The 27,561-nt window shown below is 39.5% G+C and overlaps 1 protein-coding gene across 8 annotated transcripts in view; it reads left to right on the top strand.

Moving 5' to 3' along the window:
- Nucleotides 1–27,561, top strand: part of lmo7 (LIM domain 7) — a 198,804-nt gene that overhangs the window by 64,560 nt on the left and 106,683 nt on the right. For all 8 annotated transcript variants that reach the window (XM_008106882.2, XM_062975564.1, XM_062975563.1 and 5 more), the window contains exons 3-4: nt 11,575–11,645; nt 14,597–14,666. In XM_008106882.2, the coding sequence (XP_008105089.2) occupies nt 11,575–11,645; nt 14,597–14,666 (141 nt within the window). The remainder of the gene's footprint in view (nt 1–11,574; nt 11,646–14,596; nt 14,667–27,561) is intronic.

Raw genomic sequence — 27,561 nt, 5'->3', positions numbered from 1 at the left:
TTGGATAAGCAGATATCTTGGATAATAAGGAGGGATTAAGGAAAAGCCTATTAAACATCAAATTAGGTTAGGTTTTTCCAAATTAAGCACCAAAACATCATGTTATACAACAAATTTGACAGAAAAAGTAGTTCAATATGCAGTAATGTTATGTTGTATTTACGAATTTAGTACCAAAATATCACGATATATTGAAAACATTGACTACAAAAATTGCTTGGATAAGTGAGGCTTGAATAAGTGAGACGCTACTGTACTTCCAAAAGTACACAAAATGTGTAATGTACGACACATGTTAATAGAAACTGGATTGTTCGTTTTGAATACAAGCATGGACAGATAATGCCATATTATTAGACATTTGAGTGATATTATATTATCAGATGTAACTGGGATTTTATTGGTCACTTTAATGAAGCACTTGTTACTGTTGTTGTTGTTCTAATATTTGCACCCCGCATTTCCTGAAATTGGAGCTTAAATTAGCTTAAAATTTCACAATAAAATTAAAACAAAAAGTAAACATTAAAATAGAATTAAACTATTTACAGTATTAAGACAATTCATACCTCAAGTTAAAATAATAAAATCAATTAAAAAGGTTGAAAACTTTTTTAAAGTAGTTCAGTTAAAACAATATTGCACGCCCAGTTCTTTCTTTAAAAAACATTTTGGTTTAAAAGCCTTTTGGAATAAAGAAGTTTTAGCTTGCCACTGGAGGACAGTGAACAGGTAGAGTTCAGGCTTCCCTGGGAAGGGACAAGCCTAGGGGCAGCCACCAAGAAGCCCCTCACTCATGTCTCTTATGTTGGTGGGACTGAGAGAAGGACCTGTCCTGGTGATCTCAGAATCGGGATCATCCCATAGCACTACTAGGTCTGCTAGATAGCCTAGATAGCCCATATAGGGCTTTATAAGGTCATGACCAACACTTGGAATTGTGCCTGGAAACAAACTGGTAGCCAGTGGAGCTGTTTCAGCGTGCGCCTAGTATGGTTTCTGTAACTTGAAGCTCTTTGGACCAGCTGAACACTTTTCAAAGGCAGTCCAAAGCAGAGGGTGTTACCATAATTAAAATGGTAATGGCGAGATCTAGCATCTTTGCTTCACTAACTGCCAGAGAGGGACTGTCAACTAGGCTCTGTCCTGTGTTTGATAATACTTGCTTTGAATCTTTCACCAGGTTGCTGGAGCCTTTGGTGGCGCAGTGGGTTAAGCCCTTGTGCTTTCAGGATTGATGACTTTCAGGCTGAGTTGCTGACCTGAAGGTTACTGCAAACTGGTTCTAATTCAACCCAGGGAGAGCGCAGATGAGCTCCCTCAATCAGCTCCAGCTCCATGTGAGAACATGAGAAAAGCCTCCTACAAGGATGGTAAAAACATCAAAACATCCAGGCGTCCCATGGGCAATATCCGTGCAGACAGCCAATTCTCTCACACCAGAAGCAACTTGGAGTTTCTCAAGTCGCTCCTGACACGGAAAAAAAACCCCAATGTTGCTCTAGACTCCGTTTCACTATCATCACTACCAACTCCCCGGAAAGCCAGATTGCTGGTTTGGTTTCATGCTGTAAGAGGAGGGATTGTGTCCACTGGCCTAGCCAGAGATCAGCCAGACCTTCAACTTAAATACCTGCTGAAATGACTGGAAAATATCCAAGTGCCATCATGAATCTCTCAGGCTCCATGTGACTCCTGAGGAGGGTCATCCTAATCAGTCCCCTTCCCCTGCAGAAGATCCAAATCCCAATGGATGTTAACCAAGACAATGGAATTGTGGAGAGTTCCTCCACAACATGATTGCCATCATCCTATCCCGCACAGGAAACAAGATCCAAAGTGTGTCCAGCAACATGAGTATTGCCAGATACAAGTTGGGACAGATGCATGGTTATTATAGAGATAATGAAAACCTGAGCCACTGCCAACAGAGTAGCCTAAGCATGGATATTGAAGTTCCATAGCACTTTTTTTTGTGTGTGTGTCAGGAGCAACTTGAGTCGCTTCTGGAGTGAGAGAATTGGCCGTCTGCAAGGACGTTGCCCAGGGGACGCCCAGATGTTTTTGATGTTTTTACCATCCTTGTGGGAGGCTTCTCTCATGTCCCCGCATGGAGCTGGAGCTGATAGAGGGAGCTCAACCGCACTCTCCCCAGGTGGGATTTGAACCTGGCAGCTTTCAGGTCAGCAACCCAACCTTCAAAGCACTACTAGGTATGGAGACTGAAAAGCCAACCCCAAGACCACTCTGGCTACTTTAGAAGGAAGACTGTTGAACAGTAGGACTCCTGTTCTGTCCCAACTATCCACTCAAAACCTGCAGACACTAGGAGAGGACACCTGGTGAGGGATTTGGAATCACAATAAACCACTGCATATCTGAGATCTGGCCTGCTGCTGCACTGAAAAACCTGGTGGACAGAGCTGAAAGAGATTTACCCCCACCTCATCCAGCTAGGTTTCTGTAATACAGGCCATATTGGCATGCTCAGCCAGAATCAAATCCTAAATGGCACTGTTTTTTCCATTCACCAACTCAGCATTAAATACCAGTATTTTCAACCCATAGATACTGTCACAAAGGCTATCCATGCAATTTGATCTGGGAGATAGTTCAGGAACCAACAAACACCCTATTATGCTTCTCCTTTTCATGATCACCCCCTTCTTCCAGTTCTAGGCAGGTTTTCCCCCTACACATTTATTCACTGTTATTGTATGTGACCTTTTCATAATGGTTTGTCATTTATTCGCTTAATAGTCTGGGTACTGTCTGCAAAGTTTACAAAGTGAAGCAATTAGAGTTGGGTCAGGTGAGGAGATCAGTTATCCTCTGAATTAGTTACACATCATTACTTCCTATAGGAAAAGACGGAATCCCTTTGTAAAATGGATGCTCATGTAGTAACTACTCTGCACACTTCTTTTCTTTGAGGAATGTGTTTCTTGGTTACTTAGTAAAGGATGTTGAACACCATGTCCTGAAAAGTACATTATAGGCTGGCTACTTCCCCAAGCGTGAATGCCTTGCATTATTCTTGGAAGCTTTGAAGTATTGATTCTCTCCTTGAAATACCTAATTATTCAGTATTAAGACTGTTGTCAAGGTCACTTCGGGCCATACATTTGTGAATGGTATGGTTCAACAAGTAGAACATGCCACCTAACACACTACTTGTAATACTCCCGTGTTTGTGATCTATCTCTGTTACAGGAAAAGGTCAGCTCAAAGGATCATTTCTCTTAGCTATATTTATAGTGTTTAGACAGCTTGTTAAACGTGAATATTTATGTTTTATAGAAGGCCTGGCAAACTGCCAGCCTATAGGAAGAAGAAACTTGCCTGTGAGTTGGAAATGGCCAATGTCATCCTCTATTGTCAAAGGCTATTTTGCATGTGGAATGGACATTCCCTGCCATTCTGTTTTTGGAAGAACGCCACCCTTTAACCAATACAGCAGTGGGTTGGGGGAAAAGGGGATCTTGCAATGTAAGAGTTGTTGGGGTGTTATGTGGTTTCCGGGCTATATGGCTGTGTTCTTGCAGCATTTTCTCCTGATGTTTCACCTGCATCTGTGGCTGGCATCTTCAGAGGATCCCCTGAATATGCCAGCCACAGATGCGGGTGAAACGTCAGGAAAAAATGCTGCTAGGCCACAACACCCCAATAATTCCGTCTGTGAAAGCCTTCGACGATACATTAAGAATTGTTGAATTGAAAGTAAAATCTACTTCAAGATTAGTAGATACAAATGAAGAATCAGACAATTCCATAAAAAGATGGCAAACTATCATGGGCCACGGTAGTCCATGCTCTGGTTACTTCCCTTATAGACTACTGCAATGCGGGGTTGCCTTTGAAGACCGTTGGGATGCTAGAATTGGTCTAACGGGCAGCAGCCAACTGGACTAATTGGAGCAGGGTACAGGGACCACACAACACCCCTGTTGCTCCATCTCCATTGGCTGCCAGTTTGCTACCAAGCACAATTCAAAGTGCTGGCTTTAGTCTATAAAGCCCTAAATGGTTCCAGCCTAACTTTCCTGTCTGAATATATATCTCCCTATGAAGCATCTCGAAGATTAAGATCGTCTGGGGAGGCCCTGCTCTCGGTCCTGTCTCCTTCGCGGGCTCTACTGGCAGGGATAAGAGACAGGGCTTTCTCAGTGGTGGCTCCTCGACCATGGACCTCCCTCCCCAACAAAATTAGATCAGACCCTTGGGACCAAGCTTTTGGGCAGTAAGCAATACAATGAATGATCAAGGATTATGTGCAATAGATATGACATCCGGAATGTCCTGGACCGGAATGTCCTGGACCATGATTGCTGGATTATGTGATTTTAATGTTATACAATGAATGATCAAGGATTATGTTCAATAGATATGACATCCAGAATGTCCTGGACCGGAATGTCCTGGACCATGATTGCTGGATTATGTGATTTTAATGTTATATTGATATGTTTTAATTCTATGTTTTAATGTTAAATAATGTTGTTGTTTTATGATTATTGTATGTTAGTATTGTGTTAGGTCTTTGTATGTAAGGCATTTAATATGGCAATAATCATGTTGGAAACCGCTTTGAGTCCCCATTGGGGGAGAAAAGTGGTATATAAATGAAGTAAATAAATAAATATGCAGTTTGAGACTTATTTTACCTTCAAAGTTAAGGGTTTTTTCTGTACAGAAAACAGCCATTTTTGTCCCAAATACATTGTTTTTTGCATATGATTTGCTTGTTTGTTTGTGTATACATATAATTCATGTCTCTGTGTGTATATATATGTGTGTGTACTTATTTACTTAGGTCATCCCTCGTAGGCCGAGGATGATGGTCTTCCAGTTGTGGGGTTTTATACTAGCTATGCCCGGCCACGCGTTGCTGTGGCGAAGTATGGTGGTATGGGAAATAGAGTATTGAGGAATTGGTGGTAGTTAAGGTAAAGGGTAAAGGTTTTTTCCTGACATTAAGTTCAGTTGTGTCTGACTTTGGGGGTTGGTGGTCATCTCCATTTCTAAGCCGAAGAGCTGGCATTGTCCGTAGATTCCTCCAAGGTCATGTGGCATGAATGCATGGAGCACCGTTACCTTCCTGCCGGAGCAGTACCCATTCATCTACTCTCATTTGCATGTTTTTGAAATTTAGGGTTGGCAGAAGCTGGGGCTAACAGTGGGGGCTCTCTCCACTCCTCCAATTCAAACCTGCGACCTTTCGGTCCAGAAGTTCAGCAACTCAGCGCTTTAACATGCTGCACCATCAGTGGATATTATTTCCTAAAGGTTGTGAATATACAATATTTTTGAAAAAAAAATTTGTCTGTTGGAGGCAAGGGAAAATGATTAGCATATAATGGCCTTGCAGCTTTAAAGCCTGGCTGTTTCCTATCTGAGTGAATTTTTTGTTGGGAGGTTTTAGCTGGCCCTGATTGTTTCCTGCCTGGAATTCCCTTGTTTTCAGAGTGATGTTCTTTGCGATATTTTATGTGCTTCTACTGTCTGTGACCCTCAGAAAACAGAAGATTTGTCAGACTTTGGTGATGGGAAGACTTTGTTGGGAAGTGTTAGCTAGCCCTGCTAGTTTTCTGTGTGGAATTTCCCTGTTTTCAGAGTGTTGTTCTTTATTTAGTGTTCTGATTTTAGAGATTGTATTGTTCTGTTTTATTATACCACAGTAATGTTTATATATTCTGATTTTAGTGTTTTTGAATACTTGGAGCCAGATTGTATTCATTTTCACGGTTCATAGCAACACAATAATAATAATAATAATAATAATAATAATGATGATGATGATGATGATGATGATGATAGTAATAATAATGACTTTGGTAATACACACTGCTTCACTCCCTTCTCAGCTTCCTTTCTGGAAGTATCCTTTTGTGAGAGGTGCTAGCTGGCCCTGATTGTTTCGTTTGTGGAATTCCCAATTTCCCTGCTTTCAGAGTGTTGCTCTTTATTTACTGTCCTGGTTTTAGAGATTATATTGTTCTGTATTATTCTACCACAGTAATTATTTCATTTTACAGTAGAATCACACTTATCCAACATTCGCTTATCCAATGTTCTGGATTATCTAATACAGTCTACCTTTTAGTAGTCAATGTTTTTGTAGTCCATGTTTTAAATTCATTGTGATATTTTGGTGGTAAATTTGTAAACATAGTAATTACTACGCAGCATTACTGCACATGGAACTACTTTTTCTGTCAAATTTGTTATATAACATGATGTTTTGGTGCTTAATTTGTATAATGATGACCTAATTTGATGTTTAATCGGCTTTTCCTGAATCCCTTCTTATTATCCAACATATTCACTTATCCAACATTCTGTCGGCCTGTTTATGTTGGATAAGTGAGACTGTACTGTATATTTATAATCTTATATTATCTGCTTAGAAGTGGATTATATGAGGCCCCTTCTACACAGCTGTATAAAATGCACACTGAAGTGGATTATATGGCAGTGTGAAGTCAAGATAATGCAGTTCAAAGCAGATAATATAAGATTATAAATGGGTTATATAGCTGTGTGGAAGGGCCTTGAGTCTACACTGCCATATAATCCAGTTCAAATCTGAAAATCTGTATTTTATAGGCAGTGGGGAAGAGGCCTAAGAGAGGCCTAACTCTGCCTGTCCCCTGGGCTGAGTGGGTTGCTAGGAGACCAAGTGGGTGGAGCTTAGCCTTCTAACTGGCAGCAATTGGATAAAAACAATTATTCCTCTCCCTCTAGGACTTTATTTTTCTTTTCTTTTTTTGTATTAACCTAGAGGCGTGGATGAGGGGTTGTGCTGTCAATTTTCGAGGCTGTGGGGTGGTTAGTTTTGTTGTTTTGTCCGTTGCCATGATTCCATCACTCTTTTATATATATAGATATATATACACACACACAACAAATGTTATATGTATCTCAAATAGTTTCAGAGTGAAAAATTATTGAAAATATATTTTAAAAATTGCCTGATAGAGAAATACTTCTGAAATTCTTGCATGTGATAGCAAAATGACAATGACTGTTTCCCTAATCAAGAAAACAATGATTGCTTAGCACCCTGGAGAGTTGCTGTAGACAGAGAACATGACCCAAGGCACTATCAAAAATAGTGGCCTTATCTAAATCTAGTGACCTTATCTAGAGGTCTAAATCTAGTGCTGAATTGAACTGAAACACGTTCCCAACAGTGAGCCTGTGCAAGGCAGTGATTTGGGTGTTGCACTGGGACTGTATGAGACTAGGGATCAAGTCTCTTCTTAGACATAGAAACTCTCTGGGCAACTTTGGGTGAATCTCCCACTCCCAGTCTCAGAGGAAGGCAAGGCAATGGCAAACGTCCTCTCAACAAATCTTTCCCAGAAAACCACATGATAGTTTAGGATTAAGTGCACATGCCTTAGGGTCACAAAAATGACTATGTGATACACAACAACAATCGCAGTGTTCTTAAAAGACTTTCATTTCTAACATTATGTTCTGTATTTTAAATTTGATTAGACATCAATTTTTCATCACAGAAGTTCAGGGTGGCTCCTATTCTCACCCAAAATCTCTTATATTTTTGCCATCCTACAACAGTTTGGAATTGGGATCATTGTGAGAAATAGTGCTAACTTTGGCCCTTGTAATTATTTGCAGAGGAATTTCAAAAATGCTTTAATTTAAATAGAAGTGATGTGTTGTTGGAAAAGGAGGGTAGGACTACTCTTGGGTGGAGGAGAAAAGGAGTACAGAGTGCACTTAAATAAGAGTTATTTCTCATCACGCTTCATTTAACAGAAAAACTTTTCTCTTTGAGTTTTATTCACATGAATAAATTCATTACAGAAATGCACCACACCTCTGAATTACCAGCTCGTGATTGACACTTATGCTGTGTGTATGATTCAGATTATGAATCATAATGCTGAACAGGTGACAGCTTCACAACATTAATGTCTTAATAGATGAAGTAATAAATACTAGTATTAAGCAGAGGGAAGAATCAAAATCACTTGCTTTTATCCAACATTTTATAAACTCTTCAAGTGTTCTTGATTGAGCAAGTGCCTTTAACACTTTTTGTGCACTTCTTGTTTTTATTCAGTATTATATAGATGAGGTTTATCTTGGTAGACCTGAAAATATTGTGGTGTAACCTGTAAATATTGGGGGCTAATCCCTGGTTAGGATTAAGTGCACAAGCCGTAAGTAGCATTTGGTTTTTACGATCCCCTTCTCTTTCCATATGACCTAGGCCCTTTTTACACTGCCATATAAAATCTAGATTATCTGCTTTGATGAACTGGATTATATGGCCGTGTAGACTCATACAATCCAGTTCAAATAAAATAATCTGAATTATATGGCAGTATAGAAGAGGCCTAAGAAGAGGATTTTGGAAGTGTTTATATTTGTTTTGTTTTTTGTAACTGTGGCATGTGACTTTCAGACCTTATCACTAACTGTGACTAGTTCCCAAAATAGCCACATTCAAGTACTGTACATGACTTTGACTGTTTGAATCTAATTGCAGTTCATTATAACTGGTTTTAAAGTTTGAAAGCAAAGCAAGAGTAAACATGTTCTTGGCCAAGCAGGTGTGGTTTATTTTTTTATTTCTTTATTTCTGACATTTATATCCCGTCCTTCTCACCCCCGAGGAGGGGCTCAGGGTGACCTCACAATCAACAATCATTAGATGCTAGGAAACATAATATTTAAAACAATTACTATTAAAATCAAATTAAACATTAATTAAAAACATCAATTTAAATATCCGTTTAGCTAATCTGCCCCCAACCTGATGTCCTCCAGATGTTTCTGGACTATAACTTCCGAAACTATTGACCATTAGTCAAGCTGGCCAGGGCTGATGGGAGTTAAAATTCAAAACATCTGGCAGATATTTGTTCTTGGAAGACAGATTTAACACGTTTTCTGAGCAGAATATGTATGTTTCCAGTACTTTTCATTTAAATAAAATCCTCATTTTAACAAGTTGACATGTTAACTACAGAGCTACAAGCATTTGTAGTCTGCTAATGTAATATTTATGTATATTTTAAAACTGAAAACATATATTTTCCAGGAAAGAAGCTCACATCAAACTTTTTTAGTAATATCAATGTTATCTAATAAACAATATCATTACTCAATGCCTGAGGCCAACGTAAAAGACCAACACATAAGGATAGGTTCCATTAGTTACTATTACATTGCTTCAGCTTGATGAATGAAGAACACTGTGCAGTGGTTGATAGTAAGTGTTGCTTTGCTGTAAACACATCTGTGTTCGTTTTCTCAACTGAATCTAAACAGAGTGATGGAAAATTGGTGGCTGCCAGCTGAATGGGTTTTCAAACGCTTAGTACTTATTAAGATAGACACAGCTTTAGAAACAACAAACTTAAGCTGTTCCAAATTTGTCTCTGTATCTGTCAAGAGAGGACTTTCAGTTCATTTCAGAATAATTGGTTCTTTTCTCTTTCAGTAGTGTGGTTCATGATCCTGAATAACTTTGATCTTTAGAAAGGGTCAATACAGAATCAGTAAATTTTATTTATTTATTTATTGTGTCAAAAACAAATACAGAATACAGTTTTAATGTATAGAAAAACCACAAACAAAGTTTAAAATTTGGCATTATACTAGATTACTTTTGACCAGAAGCTGGCCACTTGGAGTACCTCTGATGTCGCTGTAAGAAGGTCCTCCATTGTGCATGTGGCAGGGCTCAGACTGCATTGTAGTAAGTGGTCTGTGGTTTGCTCGCATGCTGTGGACTCCACTCTGTAGCCCCATTTTTTAAAGTTAGCTCTGCATCTCGTGGTGCCAGAGTGCAGTCAGTTCAGCACCTTCTAAACCACCCAGTCTTCTGTGTGCCCAGGTGGGAGTTTCTCATCCGGTATCAACCACTGATTGAGGTTCTGGGTTTTAGCCTGCCACTTCTGGACTCTGGCTTGCTGAGGTGTTCCTGCGAGTATCTCTGTAGATCTTAGGAAGCTATTCTTTTATTTAAGGCATTGGCATGCTGGCTGATATCTAAACAAAGGTTGGGCCAGAGATGTCAATGCTTTGGTTCAGAAAATTTGATAGTGTTGCTGTATAGTGGACATTACTGAATACCTTCTTAGAGTGCCTTTGGATTAAGATACATTTTCTGTATAAAATGCATTTAGGAATTCAACTTCCTTGTTAATTTTGTGTTTCGTGTTTTTGTTTAGTAGATAACATTTTGAGGCATCTTGATAAGAATTTCCAACTACACCTTCCTTAAACAGTAAAGTTTCTGGGTTAGAGAAATTGTATTTGTATGAAAGCAAAAGACTTAGAACATTTTTCATTCCATCATCATTATAATACATTTATAGTATTATTAAATGGGCTGATGCTATGTGTTTTAATGAAACTAAAATTGAAAAATGGGAAAAATGAATAAAGGCAGGATATAAATCTAGGATGTAAATAAAGCCACAAGTATTATCAAAAGTCTTCAGGTTCGTAGGCCCGTATCTTCCATTTTCCTGTTTACAATAAATCTAAGGAAAAAGATAGATTCAGATTTCTAAGTATTGGAAGTCATTTTGTACACAATTTTGTGTCACTGAAAAATGCATCAGAATGTTGCAAATATACTTTGATGAACAACATATATTATTGGTTATGTTTTTTCTTTATGGGAACTTGTAGGGGCAATAATACATTTTTTTAAATCTTGCACAATGAATTGAAGACACTGTACAGGGATTCCCCCACCTGTCTCTCCTTATGAGGCCAGTTAGACTGAGACAAAGTGACACTTCCAAAATCTCAATGAATTTCTAGTTCTTGTGGGTCTAGAACTAAGATATTCCAAGTTCCAACCCAACCCATGAACAATATAATACAGGGTGTTTGAAAAAGAACTCCCTAGTTTTAAGTATTATTACATTAAAACTAGGGAGTTCTTTTTCAAACACCCTGTATATTTTTGAATATCTGTTGTGTTTTCATTCAAAGATAACATATTTTTCTGCTCATCAGCATGAGAAAATCAGGGGATTTGATAGGTAGTCTAAAGTATGTGTTGGCCATGACCCTTTCTCTCCCCCAGTGAGAGGGGCCCCTTCTACACTGCCATATAAAATCCAGATTATCTGTTTTGAATTGGATTATATGGCAGTGTAAACTCATACAATCCAGTTCAAATCAGATAATCTGAATTTTCTGCTTTGATAATCTGGATTATATGGCATTGTAGAAGGGGTTAGGAATTTTGCCTGCAATGTCTCCCCTCCTCAATTCATGCCACAGGACCAGATACCAGCCCTTGCTCCCTAGGTTCAAATTCAGAGCTTAAGCTGGGGCAAATCCCTGCCAGCTACATTTCATTTATAGAGTTGTGCATCTAACTCCCTTTGAATACTCTTCCCCCTTCCTAGCTCTAATGTTAAGCAGGAAATTGGATCTTGTGTCACATGCTGTTTCAAAGAGAATTGGAGAGAGTAGGAAATAACTTTTATTTGTTGCGCACAGAAAACTCATTCTTATTGGATTTTTCAGCCCAAATTTTCTAAAAGACTTCTCTTCATATGTTTCCTTTTGCAGGCAGTTACTGGGAAAAGTTTTGGAAACAAGGATTTTCGTGCCGCTTTGGAAAATGGAGTCTTGTTGTGCGAGTAAGTATTCTGGCCAAAAAATAGGTAATTTTTGTAAAGCTTTTGCCATGTGCAGCATAACATACAAAAGCTTATAAGGCTTTGGTCCAGGCTATCGGTTAGATTTTATTTCTATATATGAGACTGCTGGGATCTGCTAGGGAGGCCACATAACAATCTGCTTTGAATGCGATTTCCTGCTTCGTGGCAGGGGGTTGGACTGGATGGCCCGTAAGGTCTCTTCCAACTCTATGTTTCTATGATTCGATGATCCTTCCTTCTGTTTCATGCCACATCTGTGAAGAACCAGAAAGGGGCATCTTGGTGGCTGTCCCCATGTTTTGGGACTCTTATCCTAAAGAGTCTGGACAAGTTGCCTGCTTTTTCTCTTGTGGGAGGTAAATGCTATTTTGTTTTTGGCAGAACTTTGAAGACTGAATGCTCAGGGGAATGGCCTTTATTAGTGTATTATATGTACACTAATGAGTCTCACTTATCCAACATAAATGGGCCAGCAGAATGTTGGATAAGCGAATAAGTTGGATAATAAAGCGAGATTAAGGAGAAGCCTATATAACACCAGATTGGGTTATGATTTTCCAAATTAAGCACCAAAATATCATGTTATACAACAAATTTGACAGAAAAAGTAGTTCAGTATGCAGTAATGCTACATAGTAATTACTGTATTTACGAATTTAGCACCAAAATATCACGATGTATTGAAAACATTGACTACAGAGTCATGTCCAACTCGGGGTTGGTGCTCATCTCCATTTCTAAGCTGAAGATCTGGCGTTTTCCATAGACACCTTCAAGGTCATGTGGCCAGCATAACTTCATGGAGATCCATTAACCTTTCTGCTGGAGTGGTACCTATTGATCTATTCACTTTTGCATGTTTTCAAACTGCTAGGTTGTCAGAAGCTAGGGCTAACAGTGGGAACTCACTCACTTCACTCCCCAGATTCGAACTGCCAACCTTTTGGTCAGCAAGTTCAGCAGCTCAGCAGTTTAACCTGCTGTGCCACTGGGGGCTCCCTCAAAGCAGATAATGTGGGATTTTATTCAGCTGTGTGGAAGGAGCCTCAGATGATTGAAAAAGAATATCTCCCCACACCCCATTGCTTTTGTCATATCTAGCAATCAAAATGTGAGAGTATTTTCTGTCTGAAGCTCCTTTCATTCATACCGATGAGCATCCACTTTCAATTTAAATGTATCTTGGCTTGGATGATGCAGCTTTTAAAAACAAAAGATTTCTGAGAATGCAAACCCAACATTGCTCTAACTTGTTTAATTCAGTGTTGTGAGTTTATAGATGATTTACTTCATGATCTCGGCTCCACTTATTCTCAGACATTCATGAGCAAATTGGGGAAAATGTTTTGGCATGTTAGCATGCTGTGGTGTCAGAGTAGAAACCTTTCATTTGCATTGTCCCAGACTACAATGGTCCTGGAACCCTCAGTTGTCTCATTTCAGATGTTTTTATATATGCTGTAGCAGTACACATTTTGGTGGTGTGGTATAAAGGTTTGAGCGTTGGACTATAATTCTGAAGACCGAGGCTTTGAATCCCAGCTCAGCCATGGAAACATACTGGGTGATGCGTTGTCAAAGGCTTTCATGGCTGGAATCACAGGGTTGCCGTGAGATTTCCAGGCTGTATGGCCATGTTCCAGAAGCATTCTCTCTTGACATTTCAGCCACATTTATGGCAGATATCCTCAGATATACCTCACAACCTCTGAGGATGCCTTCCATAGATGTGGGCAAAATGTCAGGAGAGAATGCTTCTGGAATATGGCAGTACAGCCCAGAAAACTCATGACAGCCCATACTGGGTGATCTTGGCTATGTCACACACTCAGCCTCAGAGCTAAACAAATCTTACCAAGAAAACCCTGTCTTAGCATTGCCGTAACTCACAAATGACTGTAAGGCAAACAATAACAAGAAATTTATCTGCAGATAGTTGTGACAAAGAATTTCCTCAACTGTAAGATCTTTGGGTTCTATAACCAGGTACTGACCCATGCCATCTCTGATTCTCTGACAATCCATGAATGACTGAATGGTTACTTCTATGTCAGTTGCAGCACCACAGATTGACTGTTTTCCTTTTTCTTGTTTGCACACTAATCCATGATTGGTTAGAAATAGTGGTCTACTTTGAATTAGCTTTCGGGGGCTGGCAAAACTTGGAAGCAGATTGCTGGATGTCATCTGCTTCAACAAAGCCTGCTTTCATGTAGTCCAGAGGCATGGCACTTTTGGCCTTGCAAACATTTAGCAGTTTAGTTCTTGGAAGCACTATAAACACTGGTAATGGATCATGGGAGTTGTACTTCCAAAAATCTCAGGGATTTTATCTTTTATTCATTCATTCTTACAACAAAACAAGAAATAGCTCATAAGCTACACTGAGAAAATGCTCCTCCCTCTCACCATCAGCCTCCTCAACTCCTACAGTGTCCTGGGTGCATTTTTATTTCTTATGGAGCAGTGGTGAGAGCTGAAAAAGTCCTGGCCAGCATTTTGCTGTGTGTGTAGACTGTGAAGAATCCTTTGCAGACAATATGTGTTCCTTGGCAGGCAAGTTCATGAGTTCCCTGAAAGCAGAAAGCTTGAAAACCACTGCTTTCATAACCAACTGCTTTAAAATCCCAAATTTAAATTCCTTTGTATATATGCAGGTTCCTAGCCTGAATTTCAATCTTTTATACTTAGGTACTCTATTTCTTTGGCACTTATTTTGTCATGCTTTTTGTACGTGTTCAGTCTTATTAGGTCTTGTATTTTTAATCAGTAAAAAACTTGGAAGAATACCAGTTTACATATGTTGAATTGATTCAAATGATTTACATGGGAAAATATGTAACACTTCATAATTTTTAATTTATATGTTTAGCCCTGAGTAAACTGCATCCTAAAGCCAGGTTAACACTCTCTTTCTCTCTGTCTTTTAGTCTAATTAACAAGATCAAACCTGGCATCATTAAAAAAATTAACCGTCTGTCAACACCAATAGCTGGGCTGGTAAGTAGTAAAAATTATGATCCTGTATTGTCAGCTTTGTTGTCTGGATTTTCCTGATTTTTTACTTCAAATAATTAGCATTGGTGTGTCAAGATTTTTAGGGATGATACTTCTAAAGGCTTTACTGTGATAAAACTAATTGTGTCATATTTTTCCATTGTGAGATACAGACTTATTGGAGTCTCATAATATCTGCTTGGCTGTCAGAGGGAACATAACAAGCCTAGTAATTTGTACCTTTTTTCTTTGCTTGAATCAGGCTTCATATCATCCGTCATGCTAATACTATTACTGATACCAATCTTGCTGTAAAATGTCTAATTTTCTTTCTCGCTACATCCTTCCTTCTAATGAAATACCTTGGCCCAATTTCAAAGGAACTTCTCCAAAGTTTTGTACAACTTGGCCTAACTGTCACTGTGTCATATAACCTCTAATCCATTGGCTGGCCTCCAAAGCCTGATATCCAATTATAATAACAAACCTTTTTCTGCAGTGAAGTACGTAAATTCTGTTCTGAAGCAGTAGTTAAGGGTTTTTTTTACCGTTCTAATGTTGAAAACAAATACCAGAGAATCAAAGAAATAGGGTCCTTTTATAATAGCATTTTTATAACATTACCCAATGTTGGTACTTCTAGCTGATGTTTGGGTGTGATATGGGAGACGTCAGAAGATCTTGTCATAAATGTCCCATTTTGCATGGAGTTTAGTTCTTAAATGAACATAGTAGGGAAAATATGGGAGCTGAAGAGTAAAACTGCCTGGAGGAATAGAGTGCCTATATTAGGTCTGTCGGCAAAGCAGAAGGCTCTTGCTGTATTTCTAAACCTGAAATCGTTTCCCTCAGAAATTAGACTGAGGCAAAATCAGTGTTTTCATTTTCCCTGCAGAGGAAGGAGGTTAGCTTACAAAACAGAAACCATAAGATTCCCCCAAATACCAAAGTACACTTGAATGTTTATTCGCTTGAATATGTTACCAATGTCCTTGGATGTTTTGAATTGAGTATTGTGTGTTGCAGGAAGGGCAACATTCCGGTTAGCAAATTCCATCTGTCTGATGCTCTTTTTATGCAAAGTCCCATAAAAGTTGGGCTTTTGAAACTACAAATAGTAAACTAATGGATTCATTTCCACAAGAGAACCGGGAGCTGTAAACTAACCAAAAGCATAATCATGTGTTTTGGTTAAAGTACATTACTCTTGATCAAAGTAAGTAGTTCTGTATGTTTTCAAAGAAGGGCAGCAATACATTTTTGTTTTGTTTTGTAGCCCTCTGGGGCTAGGATACAGCTTGCAATGCTCAGAGAAAGCAAATGCAAAACATTTTGAGGATGTATTTTGTGGGAGAAAGGGAGGTTAAGAATGCTCACTCATTGTGTTCAATCCTATTAGCCAGATGTTACTTTTTATGTTCAGCCCGTCACTCTCTCACATGCACAAGATAGCAACTCATATTTTTACCTATGGTGGGAGCTTATGGTGACCCTGCCTATGTAGTTCAGTGAACTGTTGTCTTTCTGTTATAAAGATAACTAGCTGTGCCCGGCCATGCGTTGCTGTGGTAAGTATGGTGGTATGGGAAATAAAGTATTGAGGAATTGGTGGTAGTTAAGGTAAAGGGTAAAAGTTTCCCCCTGACATTAAGTCCAGTTGTGTCTGACTCTGGGGGTTGGTGCTCATCTCCATTTCTAAGCTGAAGAGCCAGCGTTGTCCGTAGATTCCTCCAAGGCCGTTACCTTCCTGCTGGAGCAGTACCTATTGATGCACTCACATTTGCATGTTTTCGAACTTCTGGGTTGGCAGAAGCTGGGCTAACAGTGGGGGCTCTCTCCGCTCCCCCAATTCAAACTTGCGGCCTTTTGGTCCAGAAGTTTAGCAGCTCAGCGCTTTAACACGCTGCACCATCAAGGGATATTATTTCCTAAAGGTTGTGAATATACAATATTTCTGATTGGTTTTTTTTGCCTGTTGGAGGCAAGTATGAATGCTGCAATTAGGGGAAATGATTAGGATGTAATAGCCTTGCAGCTTTAAAGCCTGGCTGTTTTTTCTCTGAGTGAATTTTTTGTTGGGAGGTGTTAGCTGGCCCTGATTGTTTCCTGTCTGAATTCCCTTGTTTTCAGAGTGGTGTTCTTTGTGATATTTTATGTGCTTCTACTGTGTGTGGCCCTCAGAAAACAGAGGATTTGCCAGATTTCGGTGATGGGAATACTTTGTTGGGAGGTGTTAGCTGGCCCTGATTGTTTCCTGTGTGGAATTCCCCTGTTTTCAGTGTTGTTCTTTATTTAGTGTTCTGATTTTAGAGATTGTATTGTTCTGTTTTATTATACCACAGTAATTTTTATATATTCTGATTTTAGTGTTTTCGAATACTTGGAGTCAGATTGTATTCATTGTCACGGTTCACAGCAACACAATAACAACAACAATAACAACAACAATAGTAATGATAGTAATAATAATAACTTTGGTAATACACACTGCTTCTCTCCCTTCTGAGCTTCCTTTCTGGAAGAATCCTTTCTTGGGAGGTGTTAGCTGGCCCTGATTGTTTCCTTTCTGGAATTCCCAATTTCCCTGCTTTCAGAGTGTTGCTCTTTATTTACTATCCTGGTTTTAGAGATTATATTGTTCTGTATTGTTCTACCACAGTAATTATTTCATATTATAGTAGAATCTCACTTATCCAACATTCGCTTAATGTTCTGGATTATCTAACGCAGTCTGCCTTTTAGTAGTCAATGTTTTTGTAGTCAGTGTTTTAAATTTATTGTGATATTTTGGTGGTAATTACTACATAGCATTACTGCGTATGGAGCTACTTTTTCTGTCAAATTTGTTGTATAACATGATGTTTTGGTGCTTAATTTGTATAATGATTACCCAATCGGCTTTTCCTGAATCCCTTCTTATTATCCAACATATTCACTTATCCAACGTTCTGCCGGCCTATTTATGTTGGATAAGTGAGACTCTACTGTACATGTATAATCTTGTATTATCTGCTTAGAAGTGGATTATATGAGGCCCCTTCTACACAGCTGTATAAAATGCACACTGAAGTCGATTATATGGCAGTGTGGAGTCAAGATAATCCAGTTCAAAACAGATAATATAAAATTATAAATGGGTAATATAGCTGTGTGGAAGGGCCTTGAGTCTACACTGCCATATAATCCAGTACAAATCTGATAATCTGTATTTTATAGGCAGTGTGGAAGAGGCCTAACTCTGCCTGTCCCCTGGGCTGAGTGGGTTGCTAGGAGACCAAGTGGCCTGAGCTTAGCCTTGTAACTGGCAGCAATTGGATAAAAACAATTATTCCTCTCCCTCTAATTAGGACTTTATTTTTCTTTTCTTTTTTTGTATCAACCTAGAGGCGTGGATGAGGGGTTGTGCTGACAATTTTCGAGGTTGTGGGGTTTTTAGTTTTGTTGTTTTGTCCACTGCCATTATATATATGCCGTGATATATATAGATACCCAGGTCATTTGGCTTGAAGAATTGCCCTTCAAGGTTCAGCGTTCTTCCTCAGTGGGTCAAGTATGGGAGAACTATTCTGAATGAGGTGCAAAGCAAGAGAATGCTGACTACTACTACTACTACTTTCAAACTTATCTCATGGAGAAACAGCAATGAAATGAAGGGGAAATCTTCTTTATCATGGAATGGGACTGGCCTGTACCTCAAGCCCAGTGGTTCTCAACCTGTGGGTCCCAAGGTGTTTTGGCCTACAACTCCCAGAAATCCCAGCCAGTTTACCAGCTGTTAGGATTTCTTGGAGTTGAAGGCCAAAACATCTGGGGACCCACAGGTTGAGAACCACTGCTCTAGCCAATGGCCAGACAACCACACAGGGTCCCTCTATCTGGTTGACACTTTCTGGTGTTAACTCCAAGGAATGATCAGAGATAAGAGGGTCTTTGATAATACAGTAGAATCTTGCTTATCCAACCTTCGTTTATCCAGTGTTCTGTATTATCCAATGCAGTCTGCCTTTTAGTAGTCAATATTTTTGTAGTCAATATTTTCAATACATTGTGATGCCTTGGTGCTAAATTTATAAATATAGTAATTACTACATAACGTTATCATGTATTGAACTGCTCTTACTGTCAATTTGTTGTAAAACATGTTTTGGTGCTTAATTTGTAAAATCTTAACATAATTTGATGTTTAATAGGTTTTTCCTTAATCCCTCCTTCTTATCCAACATTTTCACTTATCCGATGTTCTGCCAGCCCGTTTATGTTGGATAAGCAAGACTCTATTTTATGTAAACTTTTAAGTGCTCAACTCCTATATTCCCTGCTAGAACTAAGCGAGGAAAATGATATATTCATAAGGATTGCATCTGGACTTCCACTCCTTGGCTCACCTACGTTGTCCTTGGTCCTGCCCCTTAACGGCACCCACTGCTGGAATGTAACTCCTGAGATACTTTCAAAATTGTGATTGGCATCTGGCTTGATAAGCTTTTATCTACTTTTCTATTCAGGTGTAGCTTTTGTTTCTGGTAGAGCATCTTTTTATAAGCATCATCTTGGATTGTGCTTAGAAGCAAGCTGGGGGTAATTCAAAATCAGACTGTGTCTCTAGGCAACAAATTATTCAGAGGAGCACAGCTCATTACTTGGGAGACAGAAGAGACACTGCAAATTGTTAGGAATCGATAGAATTTTATTGGTCCCTGAGAATGTCTGACACCTGCTCTGTTGGCAGTTGCAATGCCACTGGTCATATAACTTGCTGACAGAGAGTACTCTGCTCTTAGGAGAGAATATTTCCTTCCTCCTTTTGAGACTTAGTTCTAGCTTTAGGGCCTTAAACATAGTAAGTAAGAACCAGCATTGCACAAGTAGACATCTGCTTGCGTGACAGGATTTTCCTTCTCTTCCAGACAAGCAAATTAAAGGGTATGTGGGAAGGGGGTGCAGGAGGAGAGGAAATTGTCTACTCCTGCTCTACCAGAAGCTGTTCTACAGGAAAAGGATTTAGCTGGATATAACCCCTTAATGTTTATTGATAAAATACTAATGTGAAGCGTAGTTCTGAAGAATGGACTTGCTAAATCAGCAGACGTTTTTCAAAAATACCAGTACAGTACTTAAATTTAAATCCTTGTGAACATTTCTGCATAATTGTTGTGTGTACATGTACTGCAGTTGTTGGAGGCTAGTGAGCTCTCTTAGCCCTCTAGAAGACTTTGAGGGGCAACACCCCCATCACATTCCCATTGCAAACACTCCTCCCAGTTTTTGCCCCTTAGTGCCCATGCTCCCAGTCTATTTTAGGCTCCTGAGACACCTTTTTCAAAATGATTGTAAGTCACTTCTGGTTTACTTCTGGTTTTTTAAAAAGGCCTTTTCTGGGCCTAAAATATATTTGGGGTGGGGATGTATAAAAACATGGCACCAGTGGAGGGGGATATAAAATGTGGCACAAACACCCCTGTATTTTCCAAAATATTATTTTGGAAAAAATTGACGCATGTGCCCTTGGGCTGCATTTTGCCCACCCCTGATTACCGGAACAGGTTCTAGAATTGTTGAGTTGGAAGAGACTCCAAAGTCCATCAAGTTCAAATCTCTGTCATGCAGGAATATACAATCAAAGCACTTCTAACAAATAGCCACCCATCCTTCCATTAAAAAAAAGAAGAAGACTCCACCACAATCTGAGACAATGTATTTAACTGTTGATCATGTCTTCCTGATATTTAGGTGGGATCTTTTGTCCTGTTGTTTGAACCCGTTACTCCATGTCTCTAAAGCAGATGAAAACAAGTTAGCTCCACTTTCCATATGACATGCTTTAAAATATTTAAACATAATTGTGATGTCACCTTTTAACCTTTTCTTCTGTAGACTAAACATACCCATTTCCCCTAGTCACTCTTCTCTGGATATGTTCCAGCGTGTCAATATTCTTCTTGAATTGTTGTGCCAAGAACTGACACAGTATTTAAAGTGAGGTCTGACCAAAGCAGAATAGAGTAGGAGTATGACTTCCCTTGATCTAGACCAGTGGTTCTCAACCAGTGGGTCCCCAGGTGTTTTGGCCTACAACTCCCAGAAATCTCAGCCAGTTTACCAGCTGTTAGGATTCCTGGGAGTTGAAGGCCAAACCATCTGGGGACCCACAGGTTGAGAACCACTGATCTAGACACTATACTCCTATTGATGCAACCTAGAATCGCATTGGTTTTTTTACGACTGATTCATCTTTTTAACCCATTGTGGTGGCGCAATGGGTTAAATCCTTGTGGTGGCTGAATTTCTGACCTGAAGGTTGAGTTGCTGATCTGAAGGTTGCCAGCTCAGATCCGCAAGATGGGGTGAGCTCCCGTCTGTCAGCTCTAGCTTGCAAGGACATGAGAGAAGCCTCCCAGCTAACACATCCCGGCGTCCCCTCAGCAACGTCTCTGTAGGCGGCCAATTCTCTCACACAAGAAGCAACTTGCAGTATGTTCTCAAGTCGCTTCTGACACGATAAAAAAAATCTGTGCCTTTCACTTTTTCAAGTATAGTGGCTTATATTCCTCTGTGTTGAAATTCATTTTGCTATTTTTGGTTCAGCTCCAATCTGTTAAGACAATTTTGGATTTTAATCCTGTCCTCTGCGGTGTTAGTTACACCTCCTAATTTTGGTGTCATCTGCAAATTTGATAAGCAAATTCCATTACCCAAGTTTTCAGAGACACAAGTCCTACCCTCTTACTTGGGAATGCTGGGAGAGGTATCAAAAGGAGAAACTAAAATGAGCAGCTTTTCTTATTATATTCAGATTAGTCAGAAAATATTTTATAAGCATGTGAGAGAATACCAGTTGGAATTCAGATATGTCCTTAGGGATGGCCAGTAGCAACAGAGTTCATTTATGATGTTGATTTGCATGCAAATATATTATTGTCTATTCAACATATTTCTTATAGTACTTTTGGGAATGTCTGATACCAATAATAGGATAAAATCATTCAAACTAAAAATAATATTTTTGAAAATTTTTTGAAAAATCTGGTTACCTGTATTTAAAAACCCTAAAACCAAGACAGTAAATAAAGAACAACACTCAGAAGACAAGGAACCTCCCAACAAGAAACAATCAGGGCCAGGTAGCACCTCCCAACAAAGGATTCCCTCAGGCAGGAAGAAGCCAGGCTTCGAAGCTGCAAGGCCACATTCGCACTTGCCTCAAACAGAAAAATGCTCTTTCTTCCACCCTGAATATTCCACAGATATATAAACTTCACTTGCCTAAGTCCCAACAGACCTCACAACCTCTGAGGATGCCTGTCATAGATGTGGGCGAAGCTTCAAAGAGAATGCTTCTGGAACATGGCCAGACAGCCTGGAAAACTCACAGCAACCCAGTGATTCCAGCCATGAAAGCCTTTGACAGCACATAGTTTATGTTAATGAGGTTTACAGTCTTGTAACATCTCAAGACCTTCACATTACACATTTCTGTGTATATAACACTTTCTAAGCAATGGAACTTGTAAGTATGAATGTGCATGGAGAGAGCGATACAATCTCAGCAACCTACATGCCAGTATAAAGGTCCTTAAATAGAGATTTTAGTCATTATACAATTGAAAACTATAGTCCCATGTCCCTCTGTAAACGTGGGTGTGTCAGAGCAGTTGGGGTGGGGGATAATGTTCACAGTGGAAGAACAAACCAGTCAACACATGGGTATTTGTGTATGATTAAACACGACAGCTAAGGCGTTCAAAGGTTGTGGATGCCATGTAAGGAAAACTTGCTTTTGCCTGCCACTTTGCATGTTAATGTTAACTAATCATTCTGTCTTGTGTCCCTTGCTTATCACTGACAATTGGCAGCTGGTACTTTGGCAGATCTGAGCCGTAAACCGGTTAAGCCAGAGTAAGTAGATTTTGGTATGGGACTGAAGAATGAGGAACAGGGGGCCTGTCATATTTTTTCTTCTTGGAGAGGTGTTGAATGTCCTCCTAGATTAAGTGTAGGACACAATGTGTAGGCAACCCTGACACTGGGAGGGTGAGGAATGTGCAACATTTCCCCTGCCCTTAACACTTCCTGGGCAGTTTTCTTGATTCAAGCACCTCAGCCGGTATTTCTTTTCCGGTTTAACAAGTGGGTGTTTACGATATGTCATTTCTATCACTTGTCAACATTCACCACAATTTTGTTGACACTGAATGGTGCAAGTACAAATCCCTGAAGGCTGTGCTGTTACATGTGGGCTATATGTGTATGTCCTCAAGTTTTGTTAAGCTGATAATGATGATGTAGCATGACATAGTGCTTTGAATGTTGTAATATGACTTTGGAGACAAGATCAGATCACTTAATGTGATCATGTCCCAGGGTTCAAATCGCTGTTTGGCTATGGAACAACACTGGATAATCGTGGGCAAGTCACAATTTCTCCATCTCAGAGGAAGGCAGGAATAAACCCCTCCAAAGAAATCTTGCCAAGAAACCCCCATCTTACGGTGTTCTTGGAGTTGAGACTGCTATGGTTGCTTTACTGAATGATCTCCATCTTAACACTGACAAAGAGGTGTTTCTAGATCTCATAGCGGCTTTCGATATCATCAACTATGGTATCCTTCTGTAACGCCTTGGGGGGGGGGGGGGGGGTTAGGAATTGGAGGCACTGTGTTGCAGTGGTTCTGGTTGTACCTCTCAGACAAGTTCCAGGTGGTAGTGCTTGGGGATAGCTGGTCCTCAAAAAAGGAGCTGTTATAAGGCAATTCTATGATTCATTCCACAAGGGGCCATTCTATTCCCAATGCTTTTAAACATTTTTATGAAACTGCTGGGAAAGATCATACAGAGACATGGGGCAGGGTGCTATCAGTATGCTGATGACACCCAAATATATTTTTCTCCATGCCTCCAAAAACAGCTAAAGATAGTGTGTCTCCTCTAATGAATGTCTGGAGAAGGTAATGGGTGGGGCAAAACAAATTGAAACTGAATCTAGACAAGACAGAGGTGCTTGCCATTAAGGGTCCTAACCTGGTAATGGAGGTATGTCAACCAGTCCTGGATGGGGTTACACTCCCTCTGAAAGACTGTGTCCACAGCTTGGGAGTGTTCCTGTCTCTCCATATGTCAACCCAGATAGATGTGATGGTCAGAAGTGCTCAGTACCAACTTTGGCTCATATGCCAGCTACGCCCCTTCCTAGAGTCAAGAGGACCTGATTATTGGTAGTGCATGTGTTGGTAACCTCAAGGTTTGACTTCTGAAATGCCCTTTACATTGGGCTACCAAGTTCAAACTCATCGAATAGTTCAAAACATGAGGCATACTAATTACAAGAACATGTAGGATTGAGCACATCACACCCATACTAAAGTCACTCCACTGATTGCCAGTTAGTTCAAAGTGCTGGTTTTGATCTTTAAAGCCCTACATGAATTGGGTCCATGTTACCTACAGGTTCGCCTTCTCCCACACAAACCCCCACGGACACTTTGTTCTCGAGGGAATCTCCTTCAACTAGCCAGAATCCAACTGGTAGCCATCACTCAGAGGACCTTTTCATCATTCGCCCCAAGACTGTGGATTGACCTGTTGGAAGAGCTTCAACAGCTAAGTTTAAAGATATTGAGGTGGGGACATCTGACTTGCATGAGAAACAAAGAGTTGAACGTCCTGTGACAGCAATCACCGAGTTTCACAATCAAATGGTTGACAGATTGATTCAGGACAATCGTCGTATCACTCAGAGAGAAATTTTGAGCATAATTGGCATTTCACAAGAACGTGTGGTCACATTATTGCTTTGCTATTGGAAGATCTGTGCATGATGGGTACTGTGAGATGCTGGTTGCAGAAACAGAATGTCGACTTCTTCCGTGACGACTTCAGAAAACTTGTTCATCGTTGGCAGAAATGTATCCAATTGTATGGTGATTATGTGGAAAAGTGAATAGTGGTAGTTAAAGAGCACATTCTAAGGATAATTTCCGTGTTTCATTTATTAAAATATTCCCATCCAAACTGAAGTAACGAAGGTGGAGGCATTACTTTTCATTCAACCCTCGTATTATTATTGTTGTTGTTGTTATTATTATTACTATTATCCATTTGTCAGAAATAACTTAAAGTTACAAAAAGTGATAACACGTAAAGTTAACAAAGTGGTAAAAACCTGTCAACAAACCAGTAGCATCAGCCTGTTAATAGGAAGAAAATCCAGGCTAAATCTAATGAAGTGAAAGTAACCACTGATCTTGGCACCTGTAGAGAATATGATAGCTTGAGAGTTAACCCACTGTACTCCACACTGAAAGGATCTGTCTTGCATCATGGGCACACAGAAGAACTCCACAGAATTATATATACAGTAGAGTCTCACTTATCCAATATTATCGGGCTAGCGGAATGTTGGATAAGCGAAAATGTTGGATAATAAGGAGGGATTCAGGAAAAGTCTATTAAACATCAAATTACATTATGATTTTACTAATTAAGCATCAAAACATTGTGTTTTACAACAAATCGACAGAAAAAGCAGTTCAATACGAGGTAACGTTACGTAGTAATAGCTGTATTTATGAATTTAGCACCAAAACTTCACAATGTATTGAAAAATTGACTACAAAAACATTGACTACTAAAAGACAAACTGTGTTGGATAATACAGAATGTTGGACTCTACTGTACATATTGTAGACTTAGGGTTCTGTCCTGATTTCCAATATTCAAACATGCTAAAACATTTAAGAAAAATGTGTTAAATACAGTACCATACTACCAAAGTTCTGTCTCATACTTATCTCAAGCCATCAAATTTTGTTGGGAAATTATACTTGTGCATTACACATTACAATGGCAAAATTTATAAAAAATGGCAAACAAGATTTGCTTTTGGATTTTTAATATAATTTTCAAGCCATGGATGGTGGAATCCATGAATGTAGATTCTATGGATATAGAAAGTTGACAATTTTTTTGTGTGTTTCCACTATGTGTTTACCTGGTCAGGAAATGGTTTGCCCCTGTTCATCAGCAAGACATGTATTCTACACCAGTCTAATATGGTCTCTGGAAGTGGCTAAGCAAGTTTCATTCAGGGTCATAACAAATGACAAGTGGCCAAACCCATTGAAGAAATGTTATGGCTTGTTGTGTCTGTGATGGCAGTATTGACAGCTCCTTTTATTATGTTGCTATCACAACAGTGATAGTCTTCCATTAAATAAAAGTTCCATACCTAGATCTTTGTTCAAAAAGGAAGAATTCTATGGGTTGTATACATTAATGAAATTTCCACGCACATTTTGTGTAGTTTTTGCTGTCTGTGTAATTTTGTGTATGTATCCAAGTAAATTGATGGGGTTAATAACCCAATGCTGGGTTATTTAGAGATAAATGCTGAAGCTTGATATAACTGGGACTAAGCCAAGAGCAGGGCAATCTAATGTGCCAGAAAAGTCTATTTTAAATTAGAACTCTTTTACTTTTTATATATGAATTGCAACTATATTATGCATAGGATTCTGGTAGATTTTGAGTTTTATAAGTTCTGTCTTAGTCATGTTTCATGCCAGTTTTCCTACCTGGACTGAAAAATAATAGTGACCTCTTTCACTATATATGTCATAGAATGCCAGGGAAATGCAAAAATCTTGGATGTTATACATTTCTGAAATGAGTTCTTCTGAAGTGGATTGTTCCTGTCTTGAGCTCCTGACATGGAAATAACTAATATATTTGATCACATAATAGTCACATTTTTCTCCTTTTGGCAGAAAATGGGGGTATGAATATTATGTGAGGATTTTTTTTATAGCTATGCGGCTTCCCTTGGCTGCCAGTTGAGAGAAGGCCTGTAGCTGCAAAGCTGCCTGTGCACATGTAGGCAGGAACTATGAGGCCTCCCTTGGCTGCTACACAGTTTTCACCAACAGGCATGAAAGCAAGTGAAGGCTCACCCACCCACCTGCTTCTCCCCTTAGAGCAGTGGTTCTCAACCTGTGGGTCCCCAGGTGATTGGGCCTACAACTCCCAGACGTTCCAGCAAGTTTACCAGCTGTTTGGATTTCTGGAAGTTGAAGGCTAAAACATGTAGACTCACAGGTTGAGAACCACTGCCTTGGAGCTAGGGAGGGCTGGCTTGGCTAAAGCAAGCCTCCGTAACAGAGAGGAGAGCCGATCAGGCAGATGAATTCGCCTTCCTGATCGCCTCTCCCCTCCGAGCTGCAGAGGGTTGTTCCTTTGCATAATGGTCACACCTATCAACTGGGGTGCGATAATTATGCAAGGAAAACATGCCAAAAAGGGGTTGCATCTATGATGTGATGTGCCTATTATGTGATGAAATACGATATGTCTTGTTTTTACCACGTCTTTGTTTGTAATTTGTTTCTTTTTGACTGTTATCATGTCCTATTTTAGGATAGGCAGCTAAGGAAACAAGGCAGCATTGCTGGTTTGGACAGTGAAATAATCCATAACAAAATCTATAAACTAGCAACATACTATGAGTTCAGCTTGTACTTTGAGGCTGATTAACAAACTCTCGTGTCCTTTACTTCCTTTACTGTGGATACACTGGCAGGCGAATTAAATTGCTCACCAGGTTTTGATCCTATTCCTGTATTTGTTACTTTTACCACACTTAACTTACGAGCAGGTGGTAATGCTTATATGCATGCCATTGAAAACCTTGCTTGTTGATTTGTGAACATCACCCTGCTATTAAAAACACAAGAGCCTATCTTATTTAGATTTTATTTTTAGTTGACAGTTTTACATTTTTAGCAGTTCATTTATGTAAGCATAACTACTATTAGGGTGTTGCGTAGTTTCTGGGCTGTATAGCAGTGTTCTAGCAGCATTTTCTCCTGACGTTTCTCCTGCATCTGTTGCTAGCATCTTCAGAGGA

Source organism: Anolis carolinensis, chromosome 3 (assembly GCF_035594765.1).
Source record: "Anolis carolinensis isolate JA03-04 chromosome 3, rAnoCar3.1.pri, whole genome shotgun sequence".
Classification (NCBI taxonomy): domain Eukaryota; kingdom Metazoa; phylum Chordata; class Lepidosauria; order Squamata; family Dactyloidae; genus Anolis; species Anolis carolinensis.
Note: the sequence above shows the minus strand (reverse complement) of the source record. Positions and strands in the feature narration are given on the sequence as shown.